The following is an 18,643-nucleotide window of genomic DNA, read 5'->3' as shown; positions in this document are numbered from 1 at the left end:
AAAACATCCTTCAGCTGAGCAGGGAGCTGACAGAGCTCTGCAAAGGGAGTGAGGCAGGGCAGCAGAAAGCTACTCTTGCAGGAAGTCAGGAAACCAACTTGAACTCAATCGAAATTTGAGAATATTGATCCATGAGGACAAATGGTTAAATGACAGAGTAATTCCTAAGGATAGAAATTTTATTCAATTACAAGAGCCTTCTTCAGTTGTCACTGACAAAGTTATCTACATACATCCTATTCAAAAAGTTAAATGTGAGGTTGTTTCTTTTTTGGATCAGCCTCTCCAATTTCATGGTATACAGTTCAAGCTTCTATCTCACCTGCCTTTACAATAAGACAAACAATACTGTATTATTATAGAGGTGCCTATAACTACAAACTCCATAAACAGATGAAAAAAGGTGCTTTCTTCCACTAACTTTTGCTTGTGGGATAGAACAGATGTAGTTCCTTACGACTGTCAGAAATGAAGCATTGTTTTAAGTAATTACTGGTTATTTATACAGCCAGGAAAATGAACAAACTGTTTTCCTATGACTTGAAACAAATCAAACCCACAGAATAAATAAATAAGGTTTGGGTTTGTTTTTTTTTTTTTTAAAGTTTGCAGCACATGTGTGTGTGGCGAAACAAGGTCACATACAGAGCTAGCCAAGTAAGTGTGAATCCAAGAGATCTGGCCAGTGGCTGCAGCGGATAGGAATAAAATTTAAGATTATACAACATCCAGTTTAAGATTTTTTAATCCAGTTTATTAAATATTGCTTTTTGGGGACATGTTTACAACAAGCCCAAATAAATTGTTTAAGGATTCAAAGCAGTCATATTAAAATACAGCTTCAATATAAAGTTTGTCACAGTTTTACAGTATTCAAAAATGACAGACCTGCCTTAAAAAAAGACTATTACACCAAAACATAAGAAAAACAGAAAAACAAACAAGTTTGGCATTTTCATAATCTTTATAGTATAAAACAGAATATTAAATCTATTACCAGCAAGCTGATACTTCAATCTATTACCTAGTCTGAAGTGTCTCCCGTTAAAACACACTATACAACAGCGCTATACAAAAGTCGTGGTGATACTCATTTGATGAAAGTGCATCCCTGAAAGTTTGCCGGTTTATTTATAGTCAGCTCTTAAAAAAAAGGTAAAATTAAAACGTCCTCTTTTAACCGAAGGCTTTACTATAGAGATATTTTTGTGGTTTGGTTTTTTTTTTATTTTTTTGCGGTTTTGTCTCACTTTCAGCCTTCTTTTAAAAGTGTCTAGGGACGCCCACCAGGGGGCAGCGTAAGATTAACCATCAAATCACGAACGGCTGCAAATATTGTGCATTCACCTGGAACAGGGAAAAGAGACAGGTTAGCATCGCTCCACAGACAGGCCTTCACCCTAACAAGCCCGCGAGGCAGCCCGCTACGCCGGCTCCGACCACGCCGGCACGGCTACTACCCCGTACGGGCAAGGGTCGACGATACGCGGTGACTGGGACTCGCAAATCCCAGCGACCTCCAAGGACGGCAGGATTTGTCATGATTTTAAGTGAAGTAGCTCCGGCTTTCCCAGCAGGACCGCTCTTGTTGGCCATGAAATTGCAAGAAGCTCTTAAATTTTAATTGCTTTGGAATGCCAGATTGGATCTATACTAGAATTTATCGTACAAGGCACTGGAATCCGAATTCTTCTGTATGCTGTTAATTAAAAGCACTACATCTTATACAGAAAAAACCCCCCAACTTTTTCAAGTTCTGTTTGTATTGATTAAGAGCAGAAACTAAACATTTTGAAAGACTCAAGTCTGAAACAGCTGGAAGATGTTTTCTGTCCTCAGCCTAGTTTTGGAAACATTTCTAATTCCAAGACTGGGCAAAAATCAGAAATCTGTTTCTTTAAACCAAATTGCTCTGGCTCTACCCTTGACATCTAAACTGCAAAATAAAATACAGAGCAAATGGACTTTTTGTTTCAAACAGCCGAGATCTAATACAGAGAAGAAAAACCAGCCACAGCTGTCTCAAGTTTTGAATACCAGCATTTTTTGACAAACACACACACACATTCTTGAATAGCTTAAAAAAGTTAAAACCAATAGAATCAAAAGGTTTAATTAGAACAACAAAAGGTGAAGTATTAGGCAGCTGTGACTTTCATCTACTGTTTCCTGGTAAGAGAATACAGTTAATAGCCACTCTCACACCCTGGTCACTGTGGGCTGAATTTTTCCTGCGTATTTCAAGAAACATCAATTAGAAGACACTGAATTTTGTTGCTGAAGGAGCAACAGTGTGAGCAAAGAGGTAAGAGCAGAGCCTAATGGGATGCATTAATCCTAACTGCCAAACTCGGGATTCCCCAGATTATTTTGGGCAAGCCATTATCATATCAAAGCTACAAATCTGGGCTAAATACCATCCACTGCATTACTGAAAATCAGACACTGAAAAATCCTTAGTCGTGAAGTGCTTTAAGAAATATCACATGAGTCCCTTGAGCTCCTCCCTAAGGGTCACCTCCAGCATCTGTAGGGACTTTCATTTCCTTACCAGATTGATGTCCACTACATAATGCAGGTTGTAGGCTTACAGCTCAAGTTTAACCCTATTATTCCAGGGCATTGGTTCCATCTCAGTTCATATAATTACTTCTCCCAAATAAAATATTTTTTCCCATGGAGGCATAGGTAAAGTGATCTCAGAAAGACAGCGTACTCACAATGACTCAACATTTTACTGTTAAACACAGCAGAATGTGTTTGCCCACAGATCTGAAAAGAAAACTCTTCCAAAAGAACTTACTTTTCAGGCACTACCATTTTATTAAGAGGAAAATTACGCTGAATACAAAATACTTTCTCACAAAGAGAGAAAGGTAAAAAAGATACAGCCAAAATGAGGCAACACTGATTACGGGTTACAATGAAAGTGCCAGTAATATCACACGTGCATGATGGGAAACCCTGGTCCTTTCTGACTGAAACAGTGAAAAAGTCCCTTAACCAAGCAAATTGCAGTTAGTGCAGCAGAAGAGCTAACACAGGTAGGAAAATCCTGGGTACAGCACAATAGCATCAGAAGAGAAAGGATATGCATCTGGGATCTCCCATGTACTGCTGTTGTAAAAGAAGTCTCCCAACTATCTACTTTCATCTGTTGGCTCTCCTATCACCTTTCAATGGCAAAGAAAAGAAGGTATCTTGTTCTCTTTTATCAGATATAATAATGTAACTTTTGACAGTAAGAACACAGGAAATTGCATTTCAAGTGTCCTCAGGGAAGATCCTACTTTGGCTGGGTGGTGATGGTGGAATTAAATAAATAAATAAATAAATAAATCCAGGCAGACTCATTCTTTCTTTTAGAAGTCAGAGGAAAGACTACTAGAAATGTCCTCTGCTCAGCTACTTACATTCTTCTTTGCCTGGATAAGGTCCTGCTTGGGGCCACAAGCTCTTTTTATACGCATTTTTTCCCTGTCTGTACTCTGCTCCCTGTACCCCATTCCCAAACTACTTCAAAACTTGTGTGACAAACAAAAATTGTCTATCCTATCTATCTACTGATCATCAGAAGACATCTCACCTGGGATACTCAAGAGCAGCTTTGACAATTACTCCCTATGCTGCGGTGTTTTGTGGAGGGTTTACCTTAAAACACAGCTTAGTGCAATAACAAACAGCAAAACAAGTATCTACCCTTCCCCACACTAGGGGAACTCAGTGGGGAAGCACCTTCCAAAAGAAACACCTGAAGTTTAGTCAACGTATCTTGAAATAAAAGTGCTATACAAACAACAGTTCTGTACCACATACAGAACTCTTACAGGTAACCCCACACGCCCTCAAGGCTATTCTCTCTCCTATTTACCTACACTATTAATATATGTTAAACAAAAAATGCATGTTAATTTAAATCTCATCACAGTTTTCAGAAATGTATGCATATCCACACCAATTTAAGATAAACATTGCTCATATTCTAGCAATCGAAATAAACCATCAAGCATATTTAAAATTACCGCATAACAACGAGATGAATAATTATACAGAATAGAAGTAGAATTCAACCGCTGGATTCACAACTTCAACCTATTCACTGGGTTATTGGAAAAAGGCTTTGTTCTTCAGCATGTAACTACAGCAGAACTGAAAGTTATTGTTCTTATGAGCCATCTGTGTATTAGGACCCCAAATGACTGCTTACAGACAACATGCTGCCCAAAGAACCTGCTACTGTTGTTCAGTGTTTCAGATATTTAAAAAAAAAAAAAAAAGGCATGACAAGAGGGAAAGCAAAGCACAATGTTGCTCACAGTGCACTACCTACAGGCCAATGAACATTCAGAACAACTTATTTAGCTCAAACACTTCACAGCACATTTGGTGGGCAGAACTGTATGCGCCTCTGTTAGTGTACACAACTGACAAAGGAGTATACAATCACTCCAATTACTTTTTAATCATTCACAGCACGTGGACAAGTTCTGATAACTATTTTAACATCCCTTTATATTCTATTGTTAAGGTCAATAACTTCATAATTAACCATGTAAACTGATACTTGACCATAGCATATTCCTTGTGACTCATTCTGGGCCCATTTGTTAAAAAGTATGACTCCTACTGTGCAGCAAGAATTGGGCCAACAAGAGGTGCATTCTATCACTTGGGCAGAACAGCAAAATCCAGCCTGAATCATCAGTGTAACCTTCTGCTGTGTTGCCAGTACTTGCTATTAAGTTATGTATTGCCTGTCACATCAGGAGTTTGTAATCACTAAAGAAGTATGATAGAAACCAAGAAGAATTCAGACTTAAAGAGAGGTTTAGTTTTACATTGGAGATTTGTCACAGATGTCTGGGTGAAGAGAATATATCTACTGGACATGTACAGTACCTGTTCGTGGTGAATTCAGTTCAGCAAACCTCTTTAGAATATTGCTAACCATCATTGGAGCAGCAACAGAAGAGTTCTGCTGCCTGGGAATGTCAGCCTGTTGCGTTGTACCCGAAGCCATATCATAAATAATTGGGACAATAATACTAACAGCTTCCTGTGGGACTGTTGTTTTCTGTGTTAGCTGGAGCTGCAGGAAAAAACAAGAAGTGCGTTACATTGAATGACCACATACTTCAGCGCAACTTCTGATACAGTTAAACACTCTAGGCCTACAGACAGCATGCACTTCCACCCCCTCAGTTTTCGGACATCAATTCTGTAACAGAGAAGTTGTCAATCAGGTGTAGACTATTTTCTTCTCAAAAGCACCCTACAGTGAGCATTGCCTCAGAGACCACGCTAATATAGATTTGTTCTAAACATCTCATTCCTGCTATCCTTTCCCAGCACCACTAAAGTGTATATCACTGAATCTAGGTGGTTAGTGCCTCAAAGAAGAACAAAACAACCAGAAGTTGAGCATTCGAAGATACCCACAGCCCAGAGGGAACTGAACTTTATATATTGTCAACATCTCTCCAAGAACATAAAACCTGAAGAGTTGCTGTGCTTTTATAGGAGGGAGAACAGGATTACTAACTGAACTCATTACAAAAGAGATGCACGCAAATCTAGGCTTCCGAACAGCAGAACATTTTTAGCTATTACAGTTGTCAGATACAGCATGCTTATGTTTTGCTGCTAACCCGTGATGATTTCAAAGACATGCAGCCCACAATTTTAAAACAGATAGCTCTACTTACAAAAAACAACATTTTGGATTTCAGCACAACAGCAGGTGTTCCTGGAGGCGCAATTGGCGGTGCACTGGGAGGAATTGTTAAACAAAACTGCACATTCCATTTCAGCTGACTTGCCTGATCAGGAAACTGTTTAGAAAGAGCAGCACAGAGAAAGAACAGCAAAGGTCTCATGTCAGTGACATACATGGCTGTGAACTAGGGAAGCGCTAGAAAGTAGAATGTGCCTCTCTAGCTAAACTTGCAGATGTTGCCAGGTTTAGCATAAGTCAGAATAACTCTGAAGGAATTGAGGATAGGGTAAACAAGAATACAATCAGAAAGATTCCAGCCAGCCTATGCATGTGCCTGTTGTGCAGTAACGTGCCTGCAGCTTCTCAAAATCATCAGTTTAAAGGAGACATTTTCGGAGTTTCCAGGAGAGCTAGTAGTAAAATGAGAACTTCTTTATTAACACTAAATAACATATATATATACATTTAGACTAATTTATGCATTTATAGATAAAGATACAGCACCTTTTTTTAAGATATAATAACCAAAGTTGAGTGAACTAAAGAGAGCAGTTAACTTACCAGCTCAAGTTTCATGATGTGTACGCAGTCCCTGAGGATATGCGTTGGAGCCCCTAGTAATTTTGTGAAGGCTATTAGGGTGTTTGCTTTAAAAGGTGGTCCTGCAACCTAAAGAAAGACACTATTTAGAGTACTACCTATTTAGATAATACCTGTATCATTTAATATGGTAACCAGCATGCACAGCTGTTGATTTTATATTTTGCAGCCCTTACACATGCCAATGAAAGTCAGCAGTACCACTCAAAACACCACCAGAGATTAAAAGCAATGCACAAAAATTTAAACATTAATAATTTGAGTACGTACCCTTGTTTCAAAGAACTTCTCCAAAACTTGTAACTCCTCTGATTTCCACTGTCCTGTATTTTCAGGTGTTACTTTCAGTTGCAAGGTCTGGTTGGTTTTGGGATTGAGAGCAACCCTGCACTTCAGTGCCTCCGTCTTAAACATAATTACACCTGGTTCATTGGAGTTTATTAACTGTAGCTGCATAAAAAGAAGTATCACGTTCAATCAGTCATTCGTTAAATAGCACGAACACACACACGTATTCACTCCCAAGACTGTAGTGATCAATCTGCCCTCTTTCCAGGAAGAAACGTGTGGTATTTGTATACAGGTAAAATTGCCTTGAGAATGAAGCTTATGCAAGATTTGGCTTCTTTGTCACTGAATCAATGCCAAAGAAGCGAAGAGGCATACGTTGTCTGTCCCAAACCCTAAAGCAACATTCATGACTGAGCAGTTCAATTATTGTCAACTAGTAACTAATTTATTGGGCACTCCCGCCAAGTAGTGGCATCCACAGTAACTCTGTGGCTGTTCTAGTTAACCCCCAACGGACATGCTAAACTCACAGAAGCCATGGCATCTGAAAATCTGGTCATAGTCATGCTATCATGTCAGTTACCAAATTTCACCTGACCAAACAGGCTTTCCACTTCTAATTTGTGTGGAAAAGAAGCAGAACTAAATGCTTCTTCTAAATTTGACACTTTAGACAGCAAGATTCAGAAGTATAGCACAAGTCCACCAGCAAAGACTTATTATATTTGAAGCATTTCAGTTTGTGCCTGATTTGAAAGACATGGAGTATAGAAGCATGAAAAAGAACAGTTGTGAAGTCATACTCGCAGGTCAATGTTAAAACAACCTAAACCATACCGTTTCCTGTTGTATGATCCTCTGAAGATGCCTCCTCATAATAACTGATCCAAGGAATCGCTCAAGAGGGGAGCAAAGATAGCTGCCAGCTAGTCCCGGCACAAGCCCAGGGGTAGGAGAGGGCAACAGCAGAATATTCAAGGCACTGTGGGTGAGGATTGTAGGTATAGATGCAGCCCAAGAACGCTGAGGTAGTTTACGAGGTGGAGGCATGCTCGTCGGCATTGCTTGGGAACCTATCGATATGGAAAAAGTACTTGCGGTAAGGAAGGATTTAAGCTAAAACATAAGATACATGTTTACTTTATTTGTTGTCACTATACAAACAATGAGTTCTCTGGGCCAAAGCTTAATCCTTCTTATTTAAGATCTTGGCTGCCTAGTGATAGGCAACAGATAGACAAAGTCAAAGAATTAGAGTTTCAATGCTCCACACATGCAAAGAGTCTCAGTAACATTAAAATCTTATTCCCTTTTCCTGCAGCATGCCAGCCGATAGCAGGTTTGTACAACAAACTCAATGAGATGTGAAGATGGCTAAATCAGTTGTGCAAGAGCAGCATTACAACTCTATGATGTGAAAAGTTAGTATTTGGGTAGGCAAATATGCCTAGCATTGCTTTCATTTCAAAGAATTTTCTCTCAGTCACGAAGCTCAATAGTTTAAGACTAATTTCTGCAGTGCAACAAGAGGTATCAATCCTGCTGAAGTTTATGCTGTATGATTTAACTCATTTTCCAATTCGTTACAGAAGACTTGAACAAGGACAGAATAAAGGCTTCATTTCCTTAGATATTTTACTGCACAAGGGCAGTAAGGACTGTTAGGCTGACACACAAAGAGCTACCAAAAAGAACAGAACTAGAAATGTTAAACATGAGTGTTTCACAGTCATAACACTGATAAAGAAACCTACTTGTTCCAGCTCGTGGGGAATGAGAGGCATCTGGGACAGGTGAATGAAGGGAAGGGTTGGCTGGTGACATTCCAGGCATTCGTGCTGCTGGTGATGGACCAGAGACCTGGGGAGATCCTGGCCAGTTCCCTGCACGCTGACTGGGTGACATCATGGTGTATGGTGAGCTTGGGTCTATGGTACCTACAGATGTTACAAGACCATTATTATTTTTTTTTAAAGTACAAGGTTTTCTAATCTAGAAATCTAAAAAAGGGCTTACCAAAATCTGTAAAGCATGAAAGTGTCTGCAAGCTTTAAGACTATATTTTACAACCATATAAAAAACATAATGGGGGGAGGAATCAAGATAGAGATTCAAGGGTTTTCTGGTTGTATTTTTTAAAAAGTAAAATAAAATTCAACTTTAAGGCAAATCGGCATGTTCAGCACGTAACGGGGTGTAAACTAAAAAGACCTCTTGCCTATAGACTTGGACTTCTACTGCTCCTTAGCAAATGAAAGTGTCAGCTAGACTGTTCCTTATCTATTCAGCATCTTGCAGTTATCTCTGCAAAAGTATCTCTGGTTTTGTACGCCGCTATAAAGACTGGTCAGAACAAGCTTCTTAAACAGTCTGTTGTAGATCTATCTCACTTTGTTCATCTTGACAGTTAAATTGGCATGCTAAAATTATGATCTGAACTGTTCATTTATTGTGATCTATAGAATGGTTTCCAATGCACTGTGATTACAACAAACAATTGTTTTGGCAGCTTTCCAAAAAAACTTAGTAAAGGAAACAACCAAAAAGCATGTTGCTCGCATATATGTATGTCAAACCAGCAAGACTCTGACAACATTTTCAAATTGCAAGTATTTGAATTTCTAACCTGTTGCAGTTATTTTTCCAGGAAACGTAAGCAGTGAAAACACATTAACTAATCTAACAAGAGACAACGCTCATTAAAAGCTGCAGCCATTGTTCTGCCCCAAGACCACACGGAATTTCCCCACATTAGTAAGCAGGAAAGAGTGACTGATAGTCAGTTTTTAAAGTATTAGGAACACCTCAACGTGCCATGCAGCTACTGTTGATTACTGTTAGAAGTTACACCATATGTATGAAAACAGCTACTTAAGCCAATTACAAAACAAATTTTTCTGAATTAACTTTAAGTCTGCTCCAGAAGACAATTTCAAGAAGCAGGTGTGCTCTCCCTGTCACTATACATACACCTGCCAGTAAAGAACTCACCATGTGGGCTGGCAAAGTTAGCTGTTTGTCCCATTGTGATTCCAAGAGAGGAAGGTGAAGGAGTTGGACCAAAGGATGCTGGTGATGGTGCTCTTAAAGCTCCGCTAGGTGAGCTTGCAGCATGCAAATTTCCTAATCAAAGACATCACGTCACTCAACATACAAATTTCCCATTTTTCTGTTACAATTTTTTCTATCAACTGCTACAGCTATCTCCTTTTTAGGGAGACAGCAAACAAGATTCATGAGGATTTGTTTTTGCACTCAAAGGCTGTATTTTGTACACGCATGAGTGTTATATTTTCCAGATTGATTCACCACACAAAAGAAACTTTCCAAGATACTTGGCTTGAAGAATGGCATTTCCCCCCTGCCCAGCCCTTCCCCAAATTTAAATATTTTCAGCTGTTGCGCTGTAACAGCTGGGAGCAGAAAGCAGAGCTTTGGTGATGAAAAGCTCTTCTGAAAAAGCAGGTATTTAAAGTTAACAGGTTTTGATCTGAGCAAGTCGTAAGCTGTAAGAATGAAACACTCCCAAATACTACATAGCTAAAGATGACAGTTCCGCTGAATGGTTTTTTAGCTTCAAAATGTACTTTCCAAAACATGCATGGCAGGACTGCTTTGCTATTTTTCCACAATATAAGGTGCATTCTCTTGGCTAACTTGGAGCTAAACACAGCTCAAATAATGGAAAAAAACATGCACACACAAAGAGCATTTCCAGTACATGATTAGCACACAAACCCTCAGCCATCTTACCTGGTGACTGCGTGTGCATCATAGACGGAGATGGCGTCACTGTGTTGTGATAGGAGGTGGGTGGTGAAGTAAGAGGATATGCTCCCGATGCTCCTGCCTGTTTTGCAAATGGCTGAAATTGTCAACACAGGACAATGAAAATCTTTGATCATTTTGTACTAAGACTAAAGTTAAGTACGTGCAGAATACTAATGAGACTTTGGTCCTCACCTATGAAATCTGATAGGTCCATCAACATAGTTTTTTCATTCTTTGTATCACCTTGTTCAGTGCTTACTATTTTTTTCAGGGACTTTTTGCAGTTTTTCCTCAAGACATAATACCTCTGCACCTCATTCCTTTTTAACTGCCACCTTATAAAGACAAGCCTCCTAACTCCCCCTCCCATCTTTTAACAGTCGCTTTCCCTCCCTCAGTCCTTTGCTTCTAAGGCAGCAAGTCTCCTGTGACCTTCCAAAGCTGCTGTTCATATGCTATGGGCTGTTTACACTGGAATGAGAAATGGCAAAATAAATTAATACATTTTGCCCCAAGAGGAATTCCACAGCAGAGCAGTTTTTTACTCTCCCTTTCCATTTTCTACTGCTAATCCTTTTAGAATGCAAGTTCTTAAAAACCTACAGTTGTGGAAGACAATAAGCCTTTCTTATTTTGCCTGGAGGGTACCTGTTGTTGTGGTTGCTGTGGTGGCTGCTGGGGTTGAAGCTGTGATATCAAAGAATCCATCATGTCTCCTCCAATAGGAGAAGGTGGGTTATCATCTTCATTTACAGATCGCCTTCGTGCATCTTGATTGCTGTCAACAAACATGTTCAGGAACGTCTGTGGAAAAATCAGTTTTGTTAGCAGTTTCCCCATTTAGATTTTATTACATAAATGAGCACAGTATTCACTGAGCTCTAATACTATCTTTATCGGCTACAGCATATAAGAAACAGGCAGGTCTCTAGAACTAACTACTAGCGGGCATTCATTATATACAGTATGAATAGTTTGCAAAATATATCAATTCATAAACAGAGCTTCTCAGTGGATATTTAAGCTTAATTTCCTTTTTCTTTAAAAAAGGGGTCTTTCATCAGCACCAAACAAGAAACCTTGCTCATTAACATGAAATATCTCTAGTTAATCGAAATACCAACATTCTTCTTTTTTCGTCAAAAATAAGGGAAAGTCTACACCTGGAGATAGCTGTTCCAGAATAACTCATCAGTATCCAGAACCTACCGGGGTGTTGTACCACACCTACAACTGCCCTGTTGGGTAAGAATGCCCAGGTCACCTCCATAGCATTCTCTTGTACCCAGAAGAATTTGCCACCCCTCTTGAATTACACTTCCTTGTCTTCCTTCCCAATTTCATTCTCTTATACTCTTCCATTGGTATCTACAATTCCCTTCCTCTTCCCATTAGCCTTCCACTTAGAGTTTGTGAAAGAGGTAGATGTTTAGGATCAGCTAAATGCAGTACCACAGAATCAATGTTCAGTTGCAACTGTCAGAAGAAAAAATTAGCAAACTATCCTGTTTCACAGTGGGTATCACTTTCCAATATTTCAGTGTAACTAGGACTGGTACAAGCTGCCCTCAGCTAAGGTATTCTGTCAGAGTGTGCACAGATTCATTTTTCAGGAAGAGAAAACGAGCACTGTATTCGGAAGCAAAGCCACAGGCTCCTGCCATACACCGATGGAAACTGTTTTAAAAGAGAAGTTTCTGTCTAGAATAATCTGACATGGAGCATTTCCTCATCTGCAACATATGAGCACTGTCCTGCCACACAACATAGTCTGTTAGGAGCAGTTGTTGTTAATCCTGGAGAATACATCTAGCCTGGTCACAAAGCTTCAGCAAATTTTAACAAAAGGGTGCCTGAAGTAGCCTTATTAGTTACTTTATTACATAGATAAGAAAAAAACCTTTGACACTTGATGCTAGTTTTCTTAAAGGAAATGCTTTAATTCAAACTAATTAACAAATCTACTTATAAATCAGAAAATTCCTTCTGTGCTCAGAATTTTGGAACGACTGCAGCTCTTCACAAAGTTTCACAAAACTCTCCACATCAGATCCATATTTCAAGTTAGAAGCTCACTTATTTACAACATGCCACAAAACACAGAAACAGTCACCTTTAATCCAGGCGCAGGGTAAAAACCTTCAACTATTTTGCTGTTGTCAAAGAGACTGTACGCCCCATCACGTATCGCTACAACGCCACGACTCCGGCAGTAGATGTCAATGCAGTACATATTCCTAAAAGCCAGCCTGATATGCGTGGGTGACTGTGGCAGAATTGAGAAACACTGATAGGCAGTGTTGGTGCGTTGAGTCAGACCCAGCATGGGCACAGTTGGAAGTTTGTTGATGGCATTTAATGGAGCCTGAGTGTCAAACAAAACCTGAGAGAGAACAGATATTGAGAGATCACGTAGCTTACCTTTAAGTAAAGCTCAGGGAAAATGGGGCATAGGAGGGATACAATCTTCCCCAAGCCACCTTCTGCCAATGAGATCCATAAACAATCATAACACACACATGTAATTTTGAAGAGAACAGTTTAATCACAATTCAGCTCTTAATTATATTGCACTTTTCTTGAGATAAGTTTTTAAAATGTTACCTGTAACAACTGCACCACATTTGGTGTTTTATTAAACATCTCCTGGAGCTGGTGCAGAATTGTGTTGTGACAATTACTGCAACCTGAGTTTGGGCCAACAGTTCCCAGTGAAATGTGGAACTTCTGGAGTATGGAGTTCCACTGAATGCTGATCTGCAATGTCAAGAACATAAAGTAGTCTTGGAAACTAGAATGACTACGAGGTTATAACAAGAAAACTGGTCTGCTGTAATTTTTATCAAACACCTCAACAGATTCCTCACTCACCTTCCTCAAAAGCTGTTGAGGCTCTGAAAAAAAAGTGCTGTTAGCTTTAATATCCATTTAGCTAGCTGGATTGTTGGCAACCACAAAACTGGGGAATTACTTTAGCAAGTCAATCAGAAAGAACAAAAGCCTTTTCTGCCAAAGGTGAGATCGAGAAAATTAAACTTGAGAGATTCACGCTGCAGAGAACTGATTAATGAGTTGCTGGTGGATTGGTTTTCTCAGTCATATCACACAAAACCGAGAACCGGTCATGCTAATATGTAAGGAAGTGACATGCAAAATCCACACTGCTACTCTTGCTACTTATTAACTGTCCCAATAAAATGCATATAGAAATACTCTTAAAAATTCAGCTTAGAACATGAACACAAAAACCTTCCAGGAAGCAAATTTCAAGTGCATCAGCTACTTTGCACTGGTTGCACACAAAAATACATTCTTAGTCTGTAATAAGTGTGCACTTACTTCCTCCACTACCTTGCATTTAATGCAAAGGTGTGAGCAAGTACACAGTTATCAAAGTAATTAATAAGCTGTAAATTCAAATACTAAAGAGTAAGCCGGAGTTCTGAACAAGTGAACAGAACTGCTACAAAATAATTAAGGACTGCCTCATTAGAAAGCACAGTACTACATTTAAAACTTCATTGGAGTCCTTTCTTCTAAAGGCAGCATTAAGCACACAGCTTACATATGTCCATATATCCCAGTATACAACAGTGACTAGTAGCAACACTTACCGTAAGTTTGTCAGAAAAAGGCTGCCACACCAGCTTTCATCAATCAGGAGCACACAACTGTCCCTCCCACAATTTGAAGCATCTTACACAAATTCTCAAAAATTCTGAACATCTAGTAACCTAGCAAATTACTAACCCTCTATTTCTGTCTTTTCTACATCAATATTAATTCCACAATAATGCAATACAAGGAAATATTTTGTAGCACAATTCTGAGAACTCTAGGCCTACCCATTCTGTTTTCAAACATACATTTTAAGTGCACTTAGGAGTTACTTACTGAGCTCCCCTTGGTAGTTCCATAACAAAGGATAAGTTTTCGGTAATTGTAGATACGAACTTCTGAAAAAACGTTTAAGTGGTTGGGTATGTCTTTGAAGAGAGAAGGGAAAAGAGGTAGAGTGAGAAAACCATAGTAATCTGTAAACATGTTTTAATGAAAAGGAGATGATTTCTGTACCTGGTAAGGATCGTGCAAACTCCAGGACACATTCATACAGCCGAGCAATACTGTTCCAGTCATTAAGGAACATCTCAACAACTTTGCGACCTCCAACCGGTTCAGATAACTGGTTTTCATATGTCAGGTAAACATGACGGGTTGGTCCTGCAGTGTTAGGAGATGATAAATACTGATTAAACTAGTAGTTCCTAAACTGTGGTTTACTGACTATGAGTGAACTGTGGCAAGCGACCAGGAAGCATATTTAAATAATAAAAGTACATCAACTCAGCAGTCAAAAATTTGATTCAAGTGCACTGTGGTTGGTTTATTAGAAATCTTAAGAGCAGATAGTTGTCCAGTAACACCAAAACATTAGAACTACTGGAACAGACAATGTAAAACACAAACAATCAAAATTTACCAGTCTTCCTAAATAAAACTTACCTTGCTCCCTGGATGAAGTGCTATTAAGTGGACAGTTTGCAAACACCAGCTCAGCCACCCATGTGCGATTATTTCTACCTTGTAATCGGAAAGTGCAATCAAGAAGAGATCGGTCCAGAGCCTTCTGTGTTTCTTCGTTTACACCTTTACAGGGAGGAATTCTATTCATGAAGAAAAAAGGATCTCAATTACACACAGTACAGTTCCAAAACTAAAAATACTATCTTCTAACATTTCCTGAAGGACTTCCAAGTCTGGACATGAAAGAACGAACAAAGCAACAGCAAAGATAGCTGGACTACACAGTGAGATATCCTATTCCTCTTCAAGGACTGTAGTGTGTTACAAAAGCACTCTGAGTTAAGACCAACTTTTATATGGATTCAACACCTGCAAATTACAAACTGTTAAGGAATCTGTTGAATTGCCCTGATGTCCTGGTGAGAGTAAGAGCACACCAATACAAAGCTTTTATACAGAGAAACAAGCCAAAAAGGATGAAAAGAAGTAAGTTCTGTGGCAACCTGAATTCATAAATCAGTTCGCCTTCTAGAACAAGCTCACTCTAAGTGCAATGAACAACCTGGTAGTTATCTTAGTACCCACTAATTTATTCATATCCTAATGTGAGAATTGAGCTCAGGGGACAGGCTAAATAAAGCGTAAGTAAAAACATGCCGAACTTCTTCAAATCCCTTGAGACCCTATTCAGAAATTTGATGTACCACCCTTAACTTCAGCTCACAAGTTCTAAGTACTTCTCTGCTCACATGCAAAGTTAAAAAGGTAGGTCCTGATGCATTTAGACTGATGCCTTTCTATCACTGTACCTTTCTGCAGCATAAAAGAAGTTAATAAGGTTTTACTCTAGAAGGTGTCTTTGAGATTTTTGTTTTAATGTTCTAAACTGATATAATCTGTTTTACTTCATAACACAATCCAAAGTTTAACTGGTGAGGCTTGAAGTAGGCTCCAAGAAGTGTGAAAAACTGGATGGACTACCAGGTAGAAAGCACTGTGGTCAACAGGTGCAGGTCCAATTAGTGGCTGGTTGTGGCTGGCATTCCTCAGGGTTAACACAGAGGCCAATACTATTTAACAGTTTCAATAACCTACGTGATGCACCTTTACAGGGAGGAAGTTTGCAGATGACACCAAACTGAAGGGAGCACTTAACATGCTGGAGGACAGGGCTGCCATTCAGAGAGACCTCAGCTGGCTGGAGGAATGAGTTAACAGGAACCTCATGAAGCTCAACGAAAACAAATGCAAAGTCCTGCACTTGGGCCTAAATAACCTCAAGCAACAGCACAGGATGCGGACTGACTGGCTGGATAACAGCTCTGCAGAAAAAGAAGTTGGGGGCCTGGGAGACAGACTGAATAGGAGTCAGCAGCGTGCCCTGGAAGCAATGACAGACCGCTGCATACTGGGCTGTATTAGCCAGGCAATCAAGTAACTACTCCCCTCTAGTCAGCATTTGAGACCGCTGTGCCCAGAGAGGGCACAAAACCCCTTGGAGATTGGAAAATGCAGCTGATCAGCCCTGCTTTGAGTAGGAGGTTGGACCACATGACCTCCACAGGTCTCTTCCACTCTTAAATTACCGTACGATTCTCAGATGTTTCCTCTACAAGTTTTTTACCATGCAATTGTCTCTTCTGGGATTCCTTACATTTTCCTCTGCAGTATCACATACTGGTAATTGTCAAATAACATATGGAGTACGTAAGGCCTCTGATCTGATCTAAAATTGCAATTACATGTTCATGAATCATCATCACCATATCTTCCTTAGCACTGCCTGGATTTTAAGATTGAGACTGTCAGACTTTTCAGAACTCTCCAGTTTAGGCTAATGAAGGAAAGAAATTATAGTTGGCTCTGCGCTTACTTTTATTTTCCTCTTTCTCCAGCACTGCTTCACATGAGCGTGCGAGACACACAATAATTAAAAAACCCCACAACCAAAAAAACCCAAAACCAAAAATCCCCCCCGCCATGATATTTTTAGTGTTACTCTCCAAACAATCCTTTTTTTCTCTCAAGCATATGTACAGTAATAAACTGAAACACAGGAGCATATCCTCTTACTTTAATAAACGTATTGCATGGCTGAAGCCATCTCCTTCTACTTGTACTCCTTGGTGAGGAATGTCCATATTAGATAACTAGGAATGAACGAGAAAAATGTTATCCCAAGCAAAAAAGTCAAGCAAAATAACTGTAACTTTTTCAAGGATTTTTTTTTCCCTAAGGGTGACAGATGTTTCACATCCTCAAGCACTGGAAAGCCAAAAAACTGTCTGTGCAAATCTGGTATAAAGTTGTCTCCCACCCCCTCCCACAAGCGTGTCTTTCATCCTCTCATTTTCCCTTTTCCTTCAACTTTTCAAGCTTTTTGCAGTGCTTGGTATTAGAGAACCAGCTACAAGACTAGAGCAACCCAGTGTAGCACATCAGTCACCCAGGCTCAGCCGGCAGGGGAACTCCAAAGTGAACACATGACAAGTTTGCCCAACAGTCACATCTAGACAAGAGAATCAGTAGTAGAGGGGAAGAAGGAAACAAAATATTTCTTAATACATACCTCCATACGAAGCCCTATAAATGGCATATTTGTATCACACATGGCTACAATATGAGCTAGCACTTTATTGAAGGCACACATTTCTCCCGACCGTTTTGGTTTCTTAGGTTCTATGGAACATGGATCACCAGATAACTAGAATTAAAATAAAGACAAATGTACTTGCACATTTGGAGTAAACATTTTGAAAAGATGTCAGAGAATAATCTAATTTACCTAAGTTTTAAATGAATCACACCCTGAGCACCAACTCCTGAAAGGATCTGGTCCACTTCAGGACTGAAGCAATTAACTTAAAGTAATTTTATTATCACCTCCTTCCTTAAAACAGTATTTACATATCAGTAAGCCATGTCAGCCTGACCCCAAGAAGTAACTCTCATCAGCCCCCACAAGTCTTTCAAAGACTACACCTACACGGCACAAAGCATATCACAGAGTTACCAGTGCTCTATGTATACAAGCTACTCTAGCTGCCTCAGCACAGTGCTCTGCCTTGGCTCTTCAGAACAGCTGAGAAGGTGTGGCATGAATTAAAAGACAACTGTTACAAAATAGTTTCCCAACATCTCCCTAGGGAAGCAGTCCAGAGAACTAACCCGCAATACAAGTAAGATGTCAGCCATACAAACTTTTGAAACAACACTACTAAAGCTGGTATTGATGCTCAGAACATGCATTTAGCTTTCATGCTCTATAACTAGCCCAATGGCCTTTGAAACACATACCTTGCGCTTGACACCACTTTTCATTTGTTTCCCACTTTTTGTGTCTAGTACCAACTCTTCAATGTTTGATTTGAACTGCTGAAGTAAAAGTGCAGTAGCAGGGCTGTCATCTCCTTCAGCATTGCTCACAGAGAGAAAATGGTACTTATACTCTAGTTCTGTGGGGTTGCCAGGAACATCAAACATCTCTACAACCTATATTTAAACAAAGCAACAAATTGAGAAGACCCTCAAGCTAAGAATATGTCTACATCAGTTCCTATCCTCCCCTCCCCGCAAAGAAAAGACGCTAGTCTTTTTCAAGATATTAATATTGTGGCTAGGAAAGGGATCCAAGAAGAGAAGGAAGACTAAACTTTCAGGAAACATAAAGAGAATGGGAAGGTTGCTGAGTAATAACCCTTTAGGTCCCCTCCTCTCTATGCTTAACAAACCCACTGAATG

The 18,643-nt window shown here is 39.5% G+C and overlaps 1 protein-coding gene across 2 annotated transcripts in view; it reads right to left on the bottom strand.

The window, feature by feature from the left end:
• Window positions 1-731: 731 nt before the first annotated feature.
• MED14 (mediator complex subunit 14) overlaps window positions 732-18,643 on the bottom strand; it is a 38,254-nt gene continuing 20,342 nt past the window's right edge. The window contains exons 14-31 of one of the 2 annotated variants that reach the window (XM_072848122.1): window positions 18,200-18,394; window positions 17,472-17,606; window positions 16,976-17,052; window positions 14,882-15,042; window positions 14,453-14,599; window positions 14,273-14,364; window positions 12,983-13,135; window positions 12,492-12,761; window positions 11,027-11,182; window positions 10,361-10,472; window positions 9,599-9,730; window positions 8,362-8,544; window positions 7,445-7,680; window positions 6,587-6,766; window positions 6,278-6,385; window positions 5,706-5,831; window positions 4,900-5,089; window positions 733-1,347 (exon numbers count right to left, since the gene is read on the bottom strand). In XM_072848122.1, the coding sequence (XP_072704223.1) occupies window positions 1,274-1,347; window positions 4,900-5,089; window positions 5,706-5,831; window positions 6,278-6,385; window positions 6,587-6,766; window positions 7,445-7,680; window positions 8,362-8,544; window positions 9,599-9,730; window positions 10,361-10,472; window positions 11,027-11,182; window positions 12,492-12,761; window positions 12,983-13,135; window positions 14,273-14,364; window positions 14,453-14,599; window positions 14,882-15,042; window positions 16,976-17,052; window positions 17,472-17,606; window positions 18,200-18,394 (2,727 nt within the window). In that variant the 3' untranslated portion in view covers window positions 733-1,273. Of the gene's footprint in view, window positions 1,348-4,899; window positions 5,090-5,705; window positions 5,832-6,277; window positions 6,386-6,586; window positions 6,767-7,444; window positions 7,681-8,361; window positions 8,545-9,598; window positions 9,731-10,360; window positions 10,473-11,026; window positions 11,183-12,491; window positions 12,762-12,982; window positions 13,136-14,272; window positions 14,365-14,452; window positions 14,600-14,881; window positions 15,043-16,975; window positions 17,053-17,471; window positions 17,607-18,199; window positions 18,395-18,643 lie in introns of both variants that reach the window. The other variant, XM_072848129.1, reaches the window with a different exon arrangement.

The sequence above is a fragment of the Ciconia boyciana genome, chromosome 1 (assembly GCF_034638445.1).
Source record: "Ciconia boyciana chromosome 1, ASM3463844v1, whole genome shotgun sequence".
Lineage (NCBI taxonomy): Eukaryota > Metazoa > Chordata > Aves > Ciconiiformes > Ciconiidae > Ciconia > Ciconia boyciana.
The sequence above is the reverse complement of the archived record's forward strand: the minus strand, read 5'-3'. Positions and strand labels throughout refer to the sequence as shown.